Raw genomic sequence first — 17326 nt, forward strand, 5'->3', positions numbered from 1 at the left:
CACACTACTTTCTGGCTGGGGCACGCGGCCTTAATTTATTACGCTACCGTACTTGTAACACTGATGGGATGATGATATAGAACAGATCCGGAACCACCACATCAACAGAAGAGACGACACGAACCTTTAACATAGTCATCATAGACATCCACCAGAGACACCCACATAGACATCCACCATAGAAATACAGCAACCCTAATAGCAGCACTTTCACCATGGCAGACATATTCAACATGGATGACGACGTGGGCGAGTTGTCCGAGACCTTTAGGAGCGGGTTGTCGTTCAACCCCGACCCAGAGCTCAACTATAGACTCATAGACCGGCCAGATTCTCCCCACGTCGAAGAGTCTCGAAATACCGTGTCCGAGTTGCACTTGCCCATTCCCATGAAGAGAGCCGGCAGAAGAAACTCAGCGATTGCATCCTCATACGAGATCGACATCCAGGACTCCTACGTCTCGTCCTCATTGGTGGTCAACAACGGCAACCTCAACTACAAACCCAAGCTCTCCGATTTCGAGCCCATTAAGGTCTTGGGCCAGGGCTCTTATGGAAAGGTATTGCTTGTGAGAGAGGTTTCTACAGGCAAGTTGTTTGCCCAAAAACAGTTGAAGAAGGCCTCCTTGATTATCAATGAAAACACCAACGAGGTCCATCAGTTGAACTACCGCAGGACTTTGAACGAGAAGAACATCTTAGAAAAAGTCAATCACCCAAATATCGTGAAGTTATACTACGCATTTCAAGATCACGACAAAGTCTACCTCATCTTAGAATACTTGGACGGAGGAGAGTTGTTTCATCACTTGGCCCAGGAGAGATTCATGACCGAGAAGAACGCAAGTTACTACATTGCTCAGATGGTCTTGGCATTGAGATACCTTCATAAGAACTTGAAGGTCATCTACCGTGATTTGAAGCCAGAAAACTGCATGCTTAACTCAAACGGAAATCTTGTATTGACTGATTTTGGTTTATCGAAAGTATCAAGTGACGATAAAAACCATTCGATGACTGGAACTGCTCAATACATGGCGCCTGAAGTAATTAAAGGCGAACCATATGATTATTCTGTTGATTGGTGGTCTTTGGGCTGTGTTGCATTCGATTTGTTAACAGGATCTCCCCCTTTTACAGGTAACAACAATAAAAAAATCACCGAGAAGATTTTGTCGAGCAAGAAATTCTTGAAGTTCCCATTTTATCTCAGTTTGGATGCCAAAGACTTATTGAGAAAATTGTTGCAGGCTAACCCTGAAAAGAGAATAAACATCGATGACGATTTTGAAAAGTTGAAAAATCACCGTTTCTTCAGATTTGTCGATTGGTCAGAGTTAGAAAACATTGAGCAGAGCGAAACATTACCACCCATTTTACCAGTGATTACAGACCCGGTGTTAGCAGAGAATTTTGATAAGGAGTTTACCGAGATGGCTTTCACTCCTCAATTTAATAATTTTGGAAAAGATATTTTACATGTGAAGGGGTTTTCTTACATTGATGAGAACTATTTGAGCTCCCATATGAAGTTTATGAGTTAGAGGATCTGGCAGGCCTGCTAGCTAGCAGGATAGTAAAGATGCGGGCTGGCTTTGATAAACTGTACTATACTAGATGGGCCTAGATATACTAGGAATTTAGATTATTTATTATTTTTTTCTTATTTATTAGCCAATACACAGTATTCAGCAAGTTATTAAGAGTAATTAATTGTTAGTGCAGAATTGAAGTATGCAGCGTGGTCCTTATTTAGTAACTAGAGTTACTCCATAGAGGACTAAAAAGAACAAATTGATTATCGTTTCGAAGAGAATAATCAATTTAAAGTTCGGACAGTTTTCAGATTTCAAAAAGTTTAATTTGAATAATCCGAGAATAATAGTAATGCATGTGAGGAATGAAGTAACTTGGAAAGTGAAAAGATCCTCATTGGAAAAACTGATCACAAAGTTTGCTAGCGTGAAAAATGAGATAGCAGTCCAGGCAAGCTGATTCACGGAGTTCAAGATAAGGATAAATGTGGATAACTCCCTGGAAAGTATTCCAAATCTAACAAACATTGGATCGATGCTAATCAACTGACTGTTTGTATCCATGGAATAATCAAAGTAGTAACCAACGAAATACTTAAATCTTTCATAAGGATTGGCCCCTTCAGAGATTGATGACGAAATTCCTTCTTCTAATGAGCCATATGTGCTGACACCCAGAATAGAGAAAGCTCTCTCCATATGGTAGGTGGATAATTTCTGTTTCAAAAGTGGAAATGCTTCCTTGCGTTTAGGATGGATCTTTTGGCAGTAGTGGATAGGCAAAAATGGGGGTAACAACCATGAGAACCAGTTGACGAAAGAGATAAATCTGTTGGGAGAGCAAGCACATTTAGTGGAGCGAGATGGTTGATCAAGCATTTGCAATGTGGATTGCTTCGATTTTGTGGAGTGACGGTCACTCTCAACAGTGTTACCGTCCTGACTAAATTCGAATCCAGCACCTTCAGCAAAATTCATCTTTGGGTATGTTTGAGAATTCCAGTTGGAAGTTCCACCGTTACTGCCGTCCGAATCAGTTCCTAACACATTCTGATCATCGATATTTTCGTTAATGGACCTAATTTCAGCCAATGGATCATATTCAAGCGAATCGTCTTGTTCGAGTTGTTGATCGCCGGAATACTGATCGAAGGCCGCAATTGCCGTTGCAGTATTTAAATGGTAGGTGTTCTTTGGTGATACGGAATACAACTTGTCAACGAAGTCATAACATGATTTATAGTTCGTCACTCTCCTGGTGCTGAAGTTACTTAAGTGACTATCACTCTTAGCCATTGTTACATCAATTGGCATCGAAGCAGTATTATCTGTCTTGGGTACCGTGGAAGATGATTCCTTGTTGTTCAAATTGAAGGTAGAAGGCAATTGATTGAAAGATATATGTTGATTGATGAGGGTTTCATCTGAATTGTATGATGTGACGGATTCCCGCTTCTCCATTTCCGTGGATCCAATGATGTTATTGAACAATTCTTCAACTTCCTTCTTGTTGCCCAACGAGTATTTGTTCTTATACAAGTCTTGGTTGACCCATACATCGTGGAGCTGTAAAAACTTCTTGTACTTGGATTCATATTGCAGGGTGGAGAGCAACTGGAAGAACTGCACTAGTTCAAGCGAATTGGTTATGAAAATGAAAATTGACAACTGCTTGAAATTTATAAGATGCATAGATGAAACCACATAAAGAACTCCGAATTTTAAGAGTTCTTGGGTAATTGGGAAGTAGAACTTATTGAAATTTTGGCATGCCCCTGTGCCTAATGTGAAGATATCATGGCAGAATTGAAGCACATACGTGATAGCTGGTAGGATCAATGCCAATATCACTGTTTTCTGATAAATAATAGTAGAGGGTTCTCTTGGACTTAAAGATTCCAGCAAGAAAAACACTAAGCAGCAGGTTCCCAAGTGGTATGCTAAAAGGAACGGTAGGATTACTACCAGCCGTAGAAGCGACATAGTTTGGTCTGTTGGTGTGAATGCTAAGTTTTCAAGGGTTGTTTGCAATCTGTTTTGTAAGATGCTGACTAAATCTACCTGCGCGTAATTTTATTGGATGGCGAGGAGGGATAGGGAAAAAATTCCACAGGTGACTTATATCACGTGGCAGAGTAATTGGCTGCGTAGACTTATCCCCACGCCACCCCAGGATGGAATCAGCAATTTCAACATGGTGGACACCAGATCAGTCATTCCCTTGGAGTCAAATCCAGCCATCTTCACAGACTTGGCAAACAATGTCGGATTGTCGCCAATTCTCGAATTCCACGATGTGTACTCGTTAACAGATGAGGCCTTGATGGCTTTCCTCCCATCTCCAATCTACGGAATCATCTTACTTTTTCCATTGACTAAGAGTTACGAGAACTATAGAAAACAAGAAGATGCCAAACGTGCTGGCGACTACCACAACGAGCTTTTGCACAAGGTCAAGTGGTTCAAGCAGACTATCGGCAATGGGTGTGGGTTGTATGCTTTATTGCATATCTTGAGTAACTTGCCCTCCGACTTCATTATTAAAAACCTGAAGTTGGACCAGCTTTTGGCTGGTATCGATGATAATGCTTCAAACATAAGCGTTGAAGAAATTGCAACCTTAGTCGAACAGTTGGAAAGCTCCATTAAATTGAGTGATAATTTTGGTCAAAGAGGTCAAACAGAAGCACCAAGAGCGGAGGATCCTATCGAATTGCATTTCATAACTTTCATTAAAGGCAAGGATAATCATTTGTACGAACTAGATGGAAGACGAAACGGTCCCATTGATCTTGGCGAGTCGAATTCCGAAAGTAACATTCTCAAGGATCCTAAAATAGCCCAAAAAGTCCAGTTTTACATCGATAATACCGATGAAGTAAATAAGCATAATTTTGCTATCATGGCCATTGGACCATCCGCAGATTAGTCGCACTAATTGCTACAAAATTTGAGGATTTGGAGCTAAGTATGATTATGCCTCATGAAAATGGGATTAGATGTCTATATGTTAGTAGATCAAATGATACGAATGAACAGAGCAGGAAAAAACACATCACCCTGTACTATCGGTGGGACAAAGCTCTCCTTGTTGTAGTTATTAACGTATCGTGGTCCCCATCTCGGACCAAACAGTGCTTAGAATCATATTTGCCCTTTAATGTCAACTTTTTTGAACCCAGCTGTATTAATTATACCCGTCAATACCCCCCTTGCACCCAAACAGTCGAAATCGATTTCACCCTTAAAATCACCCAACTTGTATTTGTCCAAAAATTCTTTGAATTCAAGGTCGTTTTCAAATGCAAGTCTTTCGATTATTACCAGATTACTTATCTTTCTGTACGCTTTACTAGTAGACCACAATGCCTTCACCCTCGTCTTTGTTACAATAAAGTTCTTAATCAATTGGTAACCTAGTTTATGCTCCAGTAATTTGCTGAACTGTTCGAATAATTTGAAGAAGCTATAGTAATTCTCCAATAAGAGATCTTGATTTAGCTTGAATAAATTGAGAAGAAACTGAAACCAATCTTTTTCAGAAGGATCTTTCAGGAACGATTTATAGGACTGTTCTACCTTTAGTTTGATCTTGTAAATCTCGCTATGGTTGTTAGTAATAATCATGTAAATGGTACGATATACCAAGAACTCAAGCTCGCATCGGAAAAATTTCAATTGTAGTGATGGCTCATTCTTTCTTTTCAAGTAGTATAGATATTTAAGTTGTGATTGGCATTGATTGAATTCCCCCAAGTCATTATTCTCCAAGGAGACCTTGGCATTTAATTCGTAAACGTAGATTGTGAAGTCATTTTTAATATGCTGTACTGTTAAGTCCTGTCTGATTGACTTAAATTGATTTATGACGTAAGTATAGGAGTTTGATTCTCTGTACTTTTTTAAGATGAAGCTGACACTTTTAATTAAAACTTCTTGAGGTCTTACTAGCGCTGGTATGGGCTCAGAGGTCAATCTCAAGTAGTTTTTCTCAAGGTTCTGACAAGTTCCAATGAACACCGGGGATGTAGAATTGCTCGAGTATGGCGTTGTATCCGTGGTGATAGGAATGGCAGACTCAAATCTTTGGCTTCTTTGTTTCTTTCTAGACGCTGAGTCAAAGTCACCAGAGCGCTTCAAGTTTGTATAGTTAAGTGTGGGCGTATCTTGCTTCTTTTCATTGGCAAGGGCGTTCGTAGGTCTGCTGGTGGTTAGACCAGCAGCTTCTAGAGCCTTCCTCCTTTCACATTCTAACTCAAGTTCCTTTGTGCCATCTAATATGGGTAACTTTTGTATCAGCCAATTATTTTCAAAGACGTAGTTCAAACTCACAGCTTTCTCTATCAATAATTGTAGTTGTCTGTTGAAAAGAGGTTTTTGATCTTCGGTGAGCCGTTGGTTTGACCTTGTGAAGCATTCAACCACAAACTGGTGCAAACTTGGGGGCCATTCTCCAGGAGCATTTGTGTTTTGACTTGCCTGTTGTTGAGAACCCGTTGGAGGTTTAGATTGATTCTTATTTTTGGAAGATCTCTTATTGTGCTTCGATTTACTAGATTGGGCAGCTGGACCTCCGGAAGACTGAACCCCTTTTTCTTTCTTACGCTTTGCCCCTCCTAGACTCGCTGGAGCTACCTCATTATATAATCCGTTCATGCCTGTATTCTAGTGATACTCCTAATCTCTGATGAGCTACACTTTAAAGGATGTACGAGCACACGTGATTCGTCGCGTGATCACTAAGTACATTCCTTAAGTTCCCAACAATAGTACGGGAACTGCAACCAGTCTGAGCATACTACAACGGAGAGTTCTTTTTACACGGAGGTACTGATAGAGGGCGGGTGACATTATTAAAACCATACAGCTAATTAGAACCTGAGTACCATTCACCAGAACCCAAGCTTTTGATACATCACCAAAACTATCCACCAGTGCAACCAATGGACTCAAGATGAGATCGTCTATCTTTAGCCAGGATGTACCAGCAAGGATCTCGTCGTCGAAATCAAAGTTACCTGTCAGGAAATCAAAATCTTCTAGCCCATATGTGAGCAGTCCGAATACCTCGAATCTCGAGAAATCATCCAACGGGATCAACAACCAAAACGGAGACAACCACAGCAAGTTGAAAAATCTCTCATGGAATTTGGACGACTTAATATCAACCTACCAAGACAAAGGCTACTTGCCACCAATACTATCACCCACATTACCAGATGGAAAGAATGAGGTGAATCCCATAGACAACCATAGGGGAATAAAATCACCAACTCCCAATTATGCTTCCAAAAAGTCTACTTTGGTGAGCGAAGAAGAAGAAAGTGAACTCTCTGTCAAGAATAATTCTTTGAAGCCTACGAGTCGTCCCATTCCCAGCAGACCTACAAGCACAAACAAAGCGCACGCAACGGACACCAATGGTGATTCAGGGGACGACGATAACATTCCCCTTTCATTATTATCTCCAACCCTACCTACTTATTTTGAAAGTAACCAATCACAATCGAAAGAGCAAAGAGAGGCCAAGAAACCAAAACCTGCATCAATCCCCAAAGTGAAGTGGATCAATAAACTTGACTCGAATAAACCAAAGTTTTTATTGAGGATTTCATTCATTAACAAAGACGTCTTGAAAGGTGTAGCATCTGTTAAGAACCAAAAAACTTCAACCCAAAGTGATCATAGCACTGCTTTAGCTGGCTTAGGCATTCTGACTAATGATCTGAGAGAGAAACAAAGGAAGAAGGACCTCTTAATTGAGAAGGAAAGAGAACGCGAAAAGGAAAAAGAGCGTGAACGGGAGAAGGAACGTGAGAAAGTGAAGGAACGTGAAAAGGAAAGAGAGCGTGATAAAGAAAAAGAGCGTCAAAGTGAAAAGGCTGCTGAAGCCAAACAATCGTACGAGAAAGATCTAAAGAAGATTAGAGAGTCGAAAGAAAGAGAGCTAGTTCTTCGTCAAAAACAGCAGGATGAAAGGGAAAGAGAATTTGCAGAATTAATGACAACAAAGGAGAAAGAACACGAAGTCAGAGAGAGGGAACGCGAAGAAGCTTACAGGATAAAGCAAATTCATGATAAAGAGACTAGGGAAAAAGAAAGACGAGCAATTGAATCGAAAGAACGTGACACTATGGATAAAATCAAAAAAGAACGCGAAAGTCTTGAACGTGAATTGAGAGAGAAAGAGAGAAAGTTGGCAGAAGCAGAGAAAGCACTTCAAAATAAGGAAAAGGAATTACTGAGAGTTAATCTGAAACCTCTGTCTTCTGATTTGACATATGAACAACAAAAACGGAGAGAACAAATCAAACAATTAAACAAAGATGTTATCTCAAAAGAACAATCGCATATTCTGGAGAAAAGAATAAAGCTTCCAATATCCTCATCTTTGCCGGCTACTCCACCCATGCATCATAAATGGACTTCAAATCAGCGAGAGGAAACAAAAATTCAATTGCAATCTAAAAAGAATCACTGGCTCAGTTTGGCCAAAGCAGCCAATCAGAGAGCAGATTCATATAAAGGGACTCATGATTTATTATCGGTAATTATACAAGTCGACTCTTTAATTCTCAGGATGATATCTTATGACTACGATGAACGTTCGAAAATTGTTAGTGATGTGTTACCGAGCGAGAGATCATGGAAGCTATTGGTCAAAGAAATCAGTCAATTAATTGATGAGATTGACAAGTTAGCTCGAATTTTGAAAGACAAAAATCAACTAGAATTCCTTAAGATCCTAGTCTGCATTCTCTTTCAAACACAAGCTGTTGTATTGAAGAGAATTAATTCCATCCTCACTAAAGTAATTCAACTGTATATCAACAAGAATAACTCTGCAGGGGAACTTAATGGTAAAATTATAGAATTGCAACAGTTAACGATTAACAACAACAGCTTGATCATTGAAAATTTTATGAATTCAAAACCCAACTATGTCAATGCAATAATTCCTATCAAGTTCCCAGTGACCTGGTTTAAGAAATCACTCGAGATGGAGAGTTCACAGCAAGACCATATTCTTGACAACTGTCACAACAACATCAAGCCTTCAAATCAATTGTACTATTTGCCTATTGGTGTCTACTCAAACATGAACGAGATAACATGTTTCTTGTACAATATTCTTCACGAATTCATAGACATTTTCAACAAGTTCATCAGGCCGAAGGAGCCTATCAAATATGTATTACAAAGTGGACAGTAATACGACCAAACCGGCTGTACACTACTAACTAAGTGTTAGATCCCGTCACAAAAATGCGTTAATTTATTTGTAGAAATTACAATGTATATTTAGGTAATGAGTTACGTCTGTGTTATAATTGAGAATAAGACGAATTATGCAAAAGATCGCTGTATGTAAAAGATGAGATCAAGCGACTTGATCTTGTTATGACTTGCGGAGGTTCAGAGCTAATTTGGGGTGTAATCTTGACCTTATTTTTGGAGATACTTCTCTTTGTATATCCAACTGTTTCCTATGGATTTAAATCCGAAAATCTCACTGGATCTTAACCAGGCTGCAGCTTTGTAAAAATCCTTCTTATGGAACTTGGATTTAGAGCTCCATATCTCACCTAGCTCGATCATGGAATGGACATTACCCATGGATCCTGCCATGGAGAGAAGTTTAATTCCGTTCACTTCATCCTTACTATTCAAGCCCCATCCATTGAACAATGTTTTGCCTAGATCATGATACGACATTGACACAACATCCGTTTGATTCTTGGAGATGATAGCAATTTTGTTGATTTGGGTTTTTGAAAGCTTCGTAAAAGCTTCATACACTAAGTTTGGTTCAGTACCATGCTTCAAAGGGTTTGACTTTAATGTATGGTCCATTTGTTTTAAAATCAATTTGATCAAATCCTCTGGCTGGAACTGGTTCAATTTCTCAGCAAACTTAATGACTTGAAGTGACGAAAAAGAGTGCTGAGGGTGGGAAATAGATTGGAAATCGATCAATATGCATTTACAAAGCCATTTGATACAATGACGATCATTTTGCTTAACACCCTGTCCAGCTTTTAATGCTATCGCGTATTGGTACATAGCTTTGGGATAATTGTTGGGTATGTTAGCAGCAATCTGCAATTGATATGACGCTTCTCTATGTTTCCCCATAGCGCGCAATTGATTAGCCAATTTAATTCTCGTTTCAGGCCCCAAATCATTCGATGTCGAGACTGGCAGAGTACTCATAGGGTTATTTGCTGGATGAGTGGATACGCCCTGGGAGTTATTTCCTTCTGAAACGACTCGTCTTGATGAGCTTGCATTCGGACCAATTTCCCCATGTTTCAGCGTGCTTCTAGTTCTTATGATTGGAGCAGAAGGCGTCCGTGAGATTTCAATGGGCCTAGACAGGGCAGAAATGGGGTGGTCCTCATCAGAATTGTAACTAATTCCTGCAGTCTGGGGAATTGAAGAAGCGGATATGTTCTTCGCATTGCCGTTCGCTACTGTCAAAGATCTCTTGAGATTGGGCAAAGGTGGCAATGGTTGATCTGATTTGAATGTGACGTGATTGTCGACCTTCTTAATCATGCCCACATCTGCAATGATGGAATCAGTAGAAGGGTTAGCGTTCTCGAAGATAATGTTGCGCCGTATTTTCTTAATGTTTACCTTGTTATCCAGTCTGTCACTTTCCTGGTTGTTATCAGGCTGATAACTTCCAAAGGATGCCAATCCTTTCTTGCTTGGGTGACGTCCAAGGTTAGCAAGTGGATTAGTTACTGGCCTTTCTCTTGGATCTCTAATTGGTGGAGGGGTATATACGGAGACGTCATCATCCGAATCATCATCAAGGCCCAATCTGTCCAAGAGCCGGCCTGTGGTTTGGATTGACGCGATGCTATCCCGTTTTCTTAATCCAAAGTCAGGATCGTACAAATCGGTCTTGTTGATATCCAAGCGGTCGAGCAACCTGCCGCTTGTAGTGATGGAATCGAAGGTGTAGATGCTGTCAGCGTCATCTCTGATTGGGCTGTGCGGAGCAGTCATTTTGGGAATGGTCGGATTAGGTGTATAACGAGGGATATCTGAGCGAGGAGGGACTGGAGCTGGAGCTGGTGCTGGTGCTGGTGCCGGTGCTGGTACTGGAGAAAGAGAAGCTGGAGCTGGAGCTGGAGCTTCTGGACTGGTGCCAGGAGTGGACTTCTTTCTGACTGTGAACGAGGACTTTCTGGTAATCGACGGGTACCGCGAAAGACTACCAGTGCTGACGGAACGCTGAACAGGTATAGCAGGCGTGGAATTGGAACGAGCCGGACGGGTTGCGGGGGGTTGAGTAGCTGATCTGAGAGAACGAGAACGTGCGATAGAGACTTGTCTTTCCAATTGGTTCAATGGAGACTTGATTTCATTCTTGGGGGGCACGGGGGGCAACAAGCGTGCTGGCTGGACGAGGTGGGAATTGGTGGCGGTGGTGGAAGGGGTATGTGTTGGTTGAGCTAGGATCATCATATTTTTAGAATGTGTTACAATAGTGGGTCGCGCACGCCAGGGTGTCGGTACTAGGACGGAGTCTGTGGGGGGAGATTTAGCGAGGCGAGGAAAAATGGCGGGAGGAGCAGCGAGGGTACTGAGGGAGGTGGTGCGAGAGCTAGGGGGATTTTCTGCCAAGCTGTAATGGTCACCAGGGAAGTGTCGATGGTTAGGACTGGTTTCTGGGTGGTTTCTGGGGTGTTGAACAGGCCGTAACCACACGGGGAATGCTTGGGATATATACGGAGGCCCTGCGAGAATGGACCAGGGGCGATCTGTTTCAACCAGCTGGTTCGCACCACACGCATACTTGCCATAGTAGGCTGAAACTCACTTGAAACATCTGGGTCCCCTGCGCCCACCGTGCTGGGGTAGATCTGGATCGGATGCCTCGGTCGGGGCCACAGGCCCTCCAACGGGGGTTACGAGCCGGGTGCTATTGTTGGGGCCAATTGGTGGTGCCTGGGCGATCGGTGTCGATGGAGCGGTCCAGCCCAGTCCTTCCAACTAACAACCATGCACACACGCGTATAGTGTGTGCTCGGAGGGATGTGTGAAGCTGGCCATACCACGGTGTTTCGGATGGAACACCGTTGTCGGAACACCGTCGAGTCCCGGTCCGTGTCCTGTTGGCGTCCCGTTCTGTCCCGATCTCGCTCGCTGATTCCGCGATCTGAATGCAACACTGGTGCCGTATGAAGAGAGGCAAATGGCACTCGCAAGCAAGGTAAAAACGGTCGGACTATCGTAGCTGGGATGGCGTGCTACCTTGTAGTGCCAAGCCCCAGCCTAGCGTAGGCTGCTGTGGCGGTTCTCCCGCTAGGAGCACACTGGTGGTGATGGCGTAGGCACAAAACGGCGCCCTCTAGATGCTCGCGGCTTGCGACCAAACGGCATTGGTTCCAACGGCAGTCCATGGCTCGGGCCCTTGCGGCACAAGCGGTTGAACGCACCCACTAAGCATAAAAACGAGTCCAGGGCAATCGTTTTTTTTGCGAGTAACCACCACCATGGAAGTCATCAAGTCCCGTCGTCCAGCCCAGTCTCCAGAGAGAGATCCCAACACCCAATCCAACTATTGGAACTTCACCCAGATCAAGGCGTCGCTCCACCTCCAGGTCTTGTTCGACCAGAAGGTGGTTGACGGTGAGGTGGTGTACCAGTTGAAGGCTACTGCCGACGTGGCAGAGGCCGACTTCGACACCTCGTACTTGACCATCCACCTGGCCACTGTGAATGGCGCAGACGCCCAATTCACCCTCCACCCCAGAATCAACCCATGGGGCAGCAAGTTGTCTATCGCGTTGAACGCAAACGCGGGAGACGCCTTGGAGGTCAAGATCCGCTTCTCCACCACCGACAAGTGCACCGCGTTGCAGTTCTTGGATAAGGAAGTCACAGACAGCAAGAAGGCGCCTTACTTGTTCTGCCAATGTCAAACATGCCACGCCAGAAGTTTGTACCCCTGTTTCGATACCCCAGCAGTAAAGAGTCCCTACTCGTTCAAGGCCACCTCGCCTCACTTCACGTTGATGTCCGGTATTCCCGGCAAGATCGAGGGCAATGACTACTACTTCGAGCAGCCCATCCCCATTCCTTCGTACTTGATCTCCATCGCATCGGGAGACCTTACCAAGGCCCCAATTGGCCCCAGATCCGACGTTTACTGTGAACCGGTCAACATCAAGGCCTGCCAATGGGAATTCGAAAAGGACATGGAGAACTTTATCCAGCTCGGTGAAAAGTTGGTGTTTGAATACGAGTGGAAGAGATTCGATTCTTTGGTCATGCCTAACAGTTTCCCATACGGTGGAATGGAAATCCCAAACATGTGCTCCTTGACTCCAACTTTGATCTGCGGTGACAGATCGCAAGTTGCTGTGATGGCCCACGAATTGGCCCACTCCTGGGCAGGTAACTTGGTCACAAACGCTTCTTGGGAACATTACTGGTTGAACGAGGGCTGGTGTGTGTATCTTGAAAGAAGAATCGTCGAAGGTATTGCCATCGCCGAAGCCCGTGAATCAGGTAGACCAGACCCAGAAGCTTATGGTGCATCCATGAGAGCTTTCCACGCTATTATTGGTTTAGCAGATTTGGAAAACAACATCAAGGCCATGGGTGACAAGGCCGCCGTCTGGACCTCACTTGTCCAAAATTTGAAGGGTGGTGTTGACCCAGATGACACGTTTTCAAAGGTTCCCTACGAGAAGGGCTCCAACTTCTTGTACCACATTGAATTGCAAGTCGGTGGTAAGGAAGTATTTGACAAATTCATTCCTCACTACTACAAGAAGTTCAGATACACATCTCTTGACACCTACCAATTCGTGGATACCTTGTACGATTTCTTCAGCGACAAACACGCTGAATTAGATGCAATTGACTGGGAAGCTTGGCTCTACGGTTCTGGAATGCCCCCAGTCATTCCTGATTATGACACCACCTTAGTTGACCAAAGTTATGCATTGGCTGCAAGATGGTACCAACAGATCACCAATGGGGAAGGTTTTAACTCCTTTTCCCAAACTGACGTTTCGGACTTCTCTACTGATCAATCGGTGGTGTTCCTTGAAACCTTAATTGCATACAACAAGAAGTCCGATTTCGATTGGAAGAATCACACAGATGCTTTGCAAGCCATGGACAAAATCTACTCCAACTACGAGGCATCCAAAAATGGTGAGATTTGTGAAAGATGGTACACTTTACAAGTTGCTAGCGGAAGCGAAAAGTACTTCAACATTTTAGGAAACTGGTTGGGAACTGTCGGTAGAATGAAGTACGTCAGACCAGGTTTCGTTGCATTAGCCAAAATGGACCACGACAGAGCAGTCGAGTTCTTCCGTAAGTATGAGACCATGTACCACCCTATTTGCAGAAGCATGGTTCAGAAGGATTTAGGATTAGTATAACCTTATAGAGCACTAAAAAGTTTTTGATTAAGTAATAGCTTATGTAAAGTCAACGCCTTCATGCGCTGTGTGATCAAAACACGCCTTGACCACACCAAAAATTAGAAACACGTATATATAGCCCGCGAAATCGTTATCGAATCACCACTTCCAAATACGGTCCATATCACTTAAAGATGTCGTTTTTATACCAAGCATTACCAGTACGTATAGCAGAACTATACTTTGCCACACTGGGCGCAGCCCAAATGATTGAAAGTTTATCATTCGACACTCGATCTACATCGAAAGCCTAAACACGAGAGTACTTCAAAGTACTTGCAAGGGATCGAAAGTAACCCGAAATATCGAAGGGATCTGTTATATCATTAGTGTCAAACACCGGGGAAAAGCATCCTCCAAGTGCCATATCTTTCCATACTAACGTCCAGCAAATCAACCTGTTCTCTGACAGATTAAGCATAGATAGAATCAGAGGGGACCTCGGGTCTATCCAAAGCTCAGTTGCTAAGATCAGACCTCCTCAAGAATTCTTTGACTTCAGAAGAGTTTCCAAACCAGCCAACTTCGGAGAAATCCAGAACAGAGTTGGTTACAACTTGGGATACTTCTCTGCTAACTACATTGCCATTATTGCCATTTTGAGTGTCTATGCCTTAATCACCAATCTCTTGTTGTTGTTTGTCACCATTTTCTTGATTGGTGGTGTTTACGGTATCAGTAAACTCGGAGGCGAAGACTTGAACCTTCCATTTGGTAAGTTCACCACCTCCCAATTGTACACCGGTTTAATGATCGTGTGTGTTCCCTTGGGATTTTTGGCTAGTCCTATCTCCACAATGATGTGGCTTATTGGATCCAGTGGTGTTGCTGTGTTTTCCCACGCATCATTAATGGAGAAGCCTATCGAAACCGTCTTTGAAGAGGAAGTTTAATTATAGAAGGCAGAAGACCCATTAATGTATGACCATTAGATATAACTGTAGGTGTGTTGTTCGTATCTACATTAATATATGATTTATTAGACTTAGACATGGCCCTACATTGAGTTGTTTCCAAACAAATATCTATTGCACTATGCTATACATTATATTAACCATACTATTAGGAGCTTTAGCTCGGTGACATCATGAGGAAACGAAGCTTCGTAATAATAAAGGGAATACAACCAAGCACTTAGATGTGCAACTTAGTTCTTCTCCAGTGTCTTCTCTTGGCGTTGTACTTGATGGTGTTGTCAGATCTCAATCTGATCCATTGTGGCAATGGTCTGTTTTGCTTTTGAGCCTTAGCTAACTTTTGCTTGGTTCTGAAAGATTTTTGGGACTATAAGTTAGTAGGGTTCGAGTGATGAATGGACTTCATGGTTCGGGTTCGAGGTTTGTTGGTTTTTCCTTGGTGATTATGCCGTGGTATATTGCTGTGGCCCTATGGCACTATCTCCACTGTCTTTCCCGTAGATGTATTATACATACAGGCATCTTTGATATCTATACTAGCTGAAAAAGAATATGTAAAATCAGTTCTTCGTTTTTCTGGATACCTCTACCACACAAAAAATTTTTCGCGGGAAGGGGTTGCAGGTTGGATGATTTTACTGGTTGCACCACCAGGGTTGGGAAAATATACATGTTTGACAAGGCCAACATGTAAAACCATCCATCCTCGCTCAGGTGCAGGCCTGTGACTGTTTTTCCTCCGCGCGATGTCGCGAGACTGTCTAGCGAGAAAAACTCAAGAGTAATTTTTCATTTACTTGTTACATACATCAACATCCAATATGACCAGAACCTCCGTGTTAGCTGATGCTTTAAACGCTATTAACAACGCCGAAAAGACCGGTAAGCGTCAAGTCTTGATCAGACCATCCTCCAAGGTCATCATCAAGTTCTTGACCGTCATGCAAAAGCACGGTTACATTGGTGAATTCGAATACATCGATGACCACAGATCTGGTAAGATTGTTGTTCAATTGAACGGTAGATTGAACAAGTGTGGTGTTATCTCCCCAAGATTCAACGTCAAGATTGCTGACATCGAAAGATGGACTGACAACTTGTTACCAGCCAGACAATTCGGTTTCGTCATCTTGACCACCTCCGCTGGTATCATGGACCACGAAGAAGCTAGAAGAAAGCACGTTTCTGGTAAGATCTTAGGTTTCGTCTACTAAGCGTATAGTTGACTGTAATATAAGAATTTTGATAGACTACTGTAACCGGTTAACTGTAACATATCCCATCTCTCGTAGTAAGGCTAGCTTGAGTATGTCAGTCTATGGCCCAAGCATCGAGGGCTACAGCCCTAGATTCCTCAAGTCGCGTGACACGATTATCCTGCACACAACTTACCCTCGACGGATAGGCTCCTAACCCCGCGCTCACCATCTCCCATCACCACTTACCCTGAGGCGCCGCACGCACCGCGACATCCACCATACGCTGTAGTGGGAAAATTTTTCGACTAGGCACAGTGGAAAAAAAAGTAGAAAATTTAATACTTCTGGTCTTTTATTCTAGTTAGAAAACCATATTCAACAATGTCTGCTGGTATGTAACAGATTACCATGATAGTGAAGATGATCAGCCTCCATAGCATCAAACAACAGTGGGAGTGAGGTTCAGCAAGATACATGAGGTTGGCGGATATTCAGCACAACCAACCACGATCCAGAAGAACAACTCAACGACCAAGAATGATGAATGAAAAACGAACCCCAGCGAAATTGATGGGAATGGATGTACTTTACTTGTCATTACGTATAGCATTCAATACTAACAATTAGGTCCAATTAGAGATGGCTCCCAAGTTTTTGGTGTTGCCCGTATCTTTGCTTCTTTCAACGATACCTTCGTTCACGTCACTGATTTGTCTGGTAAGGAAACCATCTCCAGAGTCACCGGTGGTATGAAGGTCAAGGCTGACAGAGATGAATCCTCCCCATACGCCGCTATGTTGGCTGCCCAAGATGTTGCCCAAAAATGTAAAGAAGTTGGTATTACTGCCGTCCACATCAAATTGAGAGCTACTGGTGGTACCAAGACCAAGACCCCAGGTCCAGGTGGTCAATCCGCTTTGAGAGCCTTGGCCAGATCTGGTTTAAGAATCGGTAGAATCGAAGATGTTACCCCAGTTCCATCTGATTCCACCAGAAGAAAGGGTGGTAGAAGAGGTAGAAGATTGTGATTTTGCTATTACTTCATATAATCTATAATATAAGAATCGGTTGAAAAGTCATGTCTTCATTTTGGGGTATAATCACCACCTCAATTCTGGGTTCCAATTTCTTTACATAGTAAAGTCCAAAATGTACATTTATAAAGTATAACTTTCAGTAGATTTCAGTAGTCTTGGCCCCGAAATTTCTGGCATCGT

At 42.9% G+C, this 17326-nt stretch overlaps 11 protein-coding genes across 11 annotated transcripts; 7 read left to right on the forward strand and 4 right to left on the reverse strand.

Moving 5' to 3' along the window:
• Positions 1-215: 215 nt before the first annotated feature.
• On the forward strand, positions 216-1544 carry CANTADRAFT_88919 (putative protein kinase; the record flags this gene model as incomplete). The annotated part of the gene is made up of 1 exon (XM_020211510.1): positions 216-1544. One exon carries the CDS (start codon positions 216-218, stop codon positions 1542-1544), a length of 1329 nt encoding a protein of 442 aa, XP_020066140.1.
• A 204-nt stretch (positions 1545-1748) lies between these two features.
• CANTADRAFT_20566 (uncharacterized protein) lies at positions 1749-3518 on the reverse strand (the record flags this gene model as incomplete). The annotated part of the gene is made up of 1 exon (XM_020206585.1): positions 1749-3518. The coding sequence occupies one exon, from the start codon at positions 3516-3518 to the stop codon at positions 1749-1751; it is 1770 nt and encodes a 589-aa protein (XP_020066141.1).
• A 211-nt stretch (positions 3519-3729) lies between these two features.
• CANTADRAFT_46979 (ubiquitin-specific protease) lies at positions 3730-4464 on the forward strand (the record flags this gene model as incomplete). Its single annotated transcript, XM_020209408.1, has 1 exon — positions 3730-4464. One exon carries the CDS (start codon positions 3730-3732, stop codon positions 4462-4464), a length of 735 nt encoding a protein of 244 aa, XP_020066142.1.
• CANTADRAFT_188252 (uncharacterized protein) lies at positions 4431-6291 on the reverse strand. The gene has a single exon (XM_020206378.1). The coding sequence runs from the start codon at positions 6189-6191 to the stop codon at positions 4680-4682; it is 1512 nt and encodes a 503-aa protein (XP_020066143.1). The 5' UTR covers positions 6192-6291; the 3' UTR covers positions 4431-4679.
• A 42-nt stretch (positions 6292-6333) lies between these two features.
• CANTADRAFT_25306 (uncharacterized protein) lies at positions 6334-8884 on the forward strand. The gene has a single exon (XM_020207376.1). The coding sequence runs from the start codon at positions 6490-6492 to the stop codon at positions 8746-8748; it is 2259 nt and encodes a 752-aa protein (XP_020066144.1). The 5' UTR covers positions 6334-6489; the 3' UTR covers positions 8749-8884.
• Positions 8885-8981: 97 nt separating this feature from the next.
• CANTADRAFT_46357 (uncharacterized protein) lies at positions 8982-10553 on the reverse strand (the record flags this gene model as incomplete). Its single annotated transcript, XM_020209324.1, has 1 exon — positions 8982-10553. One exon carries the CDS (start codon positions 10551-10553, stop codon positions 8982-8984), a length of 1572 nt encoding a protein of 523 aa, XP_020066145.1.
• A 1493-nt stretch (positions 10554-12046) lies between these two features.
• LKH1 (bifunctional aminopeptidase/epoxide hydrolase) lies at positions 12047-13951 on the forward strand (the record flags this gene model as incomplete). Its single annotated transcript, XM_020206589.1, has 1 exon — positions 12047-13951. The coding sequence occupies one exon, from the start codon at positions 12047-12049 to the stop codon at positions 13949-13951; it is 1905 nt and encodes a 634-aa protein (XP_020066146.1).
• A 176-nt stretch (positions 13952-14127) lies between these two features.
• CANTADRAFT_20572 (uncharacterized protein) lies at positions 14128-14886 on the forward strand (the record flags this gene model as incomplete). The annotated part of the gene is made up of 2 exons (XM_020206590.1): positions 14128-14154; positions 14383-14886. 2 exons carry the CDS (start codon positions 14128-14130, stop codon positions 14884-14886), a joined length of 531 nt encoding a protein of 176 aa, XP_020066147.1.
• A 241-nt stretch (positions 14887-15127) lies between these two features.
• CANTADRAFT_5007 (60S ribosomal protein eL39) lies at positions 15128-15432 on the reverse strand (the record flags this gene model as incomplete). The annotated part of the gene is made up of 2 exons (XM_020209787.1): positions 15128-15277; positions 15427-15432. 2 exons carry the CDS (start codon positions 15430-15432, stop codon positions 15128-15130), a joined length of 156 nt encoding a protein of 51 aa, XP_020066148.1.
• Positions 15274-16343, forward strand: RPS22A (40S ribosomal protein uS8). The gene has a single exon (XM_020207377.1). The coding sequence runs from the start codon at positions 15732-15734 to the stop codon at positions 16122-16124; it is 393 nt and encodes a 130-aa protein (XP_020066149.1). The 5' UTR covers positions 15274-15731; the 3' UTR covers positions 16125-16343.
• A 140-nt stretch (positions 16344-16483) lies between these two features.
• RPS14B (40S ribosomal protein uS11) lies at positions 16484-17273 on the forward strand. Its single transcript, XM_020207378.1, has one exon. It carries the CDS (start codon positions 16859-16861, stop codon positions 17135-17137), a length of 279 nt encoding a protein of 92 aa, XP_020066150.1. The 5' UTR covers positions 16484-16858; the 3' UTR covers positions 17138-17273.
• Positions 17274-17326: the final 53 nt, after the last annotated feature.

The sequence above is a fragment of the Suhomyces tanzawaensis genome (genome assembly GCF_001661415.1).
Source record: "Suhomyces tanzawaensis NRRL Y-17324 unplaced genomic scaffold CANTAscaffold_2, whole genome shotgun sequence".
Lineage (NCBI taxonomy): Eukaryota > Fungi > Ascomycota > Pichiomycetes > Serinales > Debaryomycetaceae > Suhomyces > Suhomyces tanzawaensis.

Coding starts and splice junctions, on each gene's coding strand:
- CANTADRAFT_188252 (XM_020206378.1), bottom strand. CDS start 6,191: ATGAACGGATTATATAATGAGGTAGCTCCAGCGAGTCTAGGAGGGGCA.
- CANTADRAFT_25306 (XM_020207376.1), top strand. CDS start 6,490: ATGAGATCGTCTATCTTTAGCCAGGATGTACCAGCAAGGATCTCGTCG.
- RPS22A (XM_020207377.1), top strand. CDS start 15,732: ATGACCAGAACCTCCGTGTTAGCTGATGCTTTAAACGCTATTAACAAC.
- RPS14B (XM_020207378.1), top strand. CDS start 16,859: ATGAAGGTCAAGGCTGACAGAGATGAATCCTCCCCATACGCCGCTATG.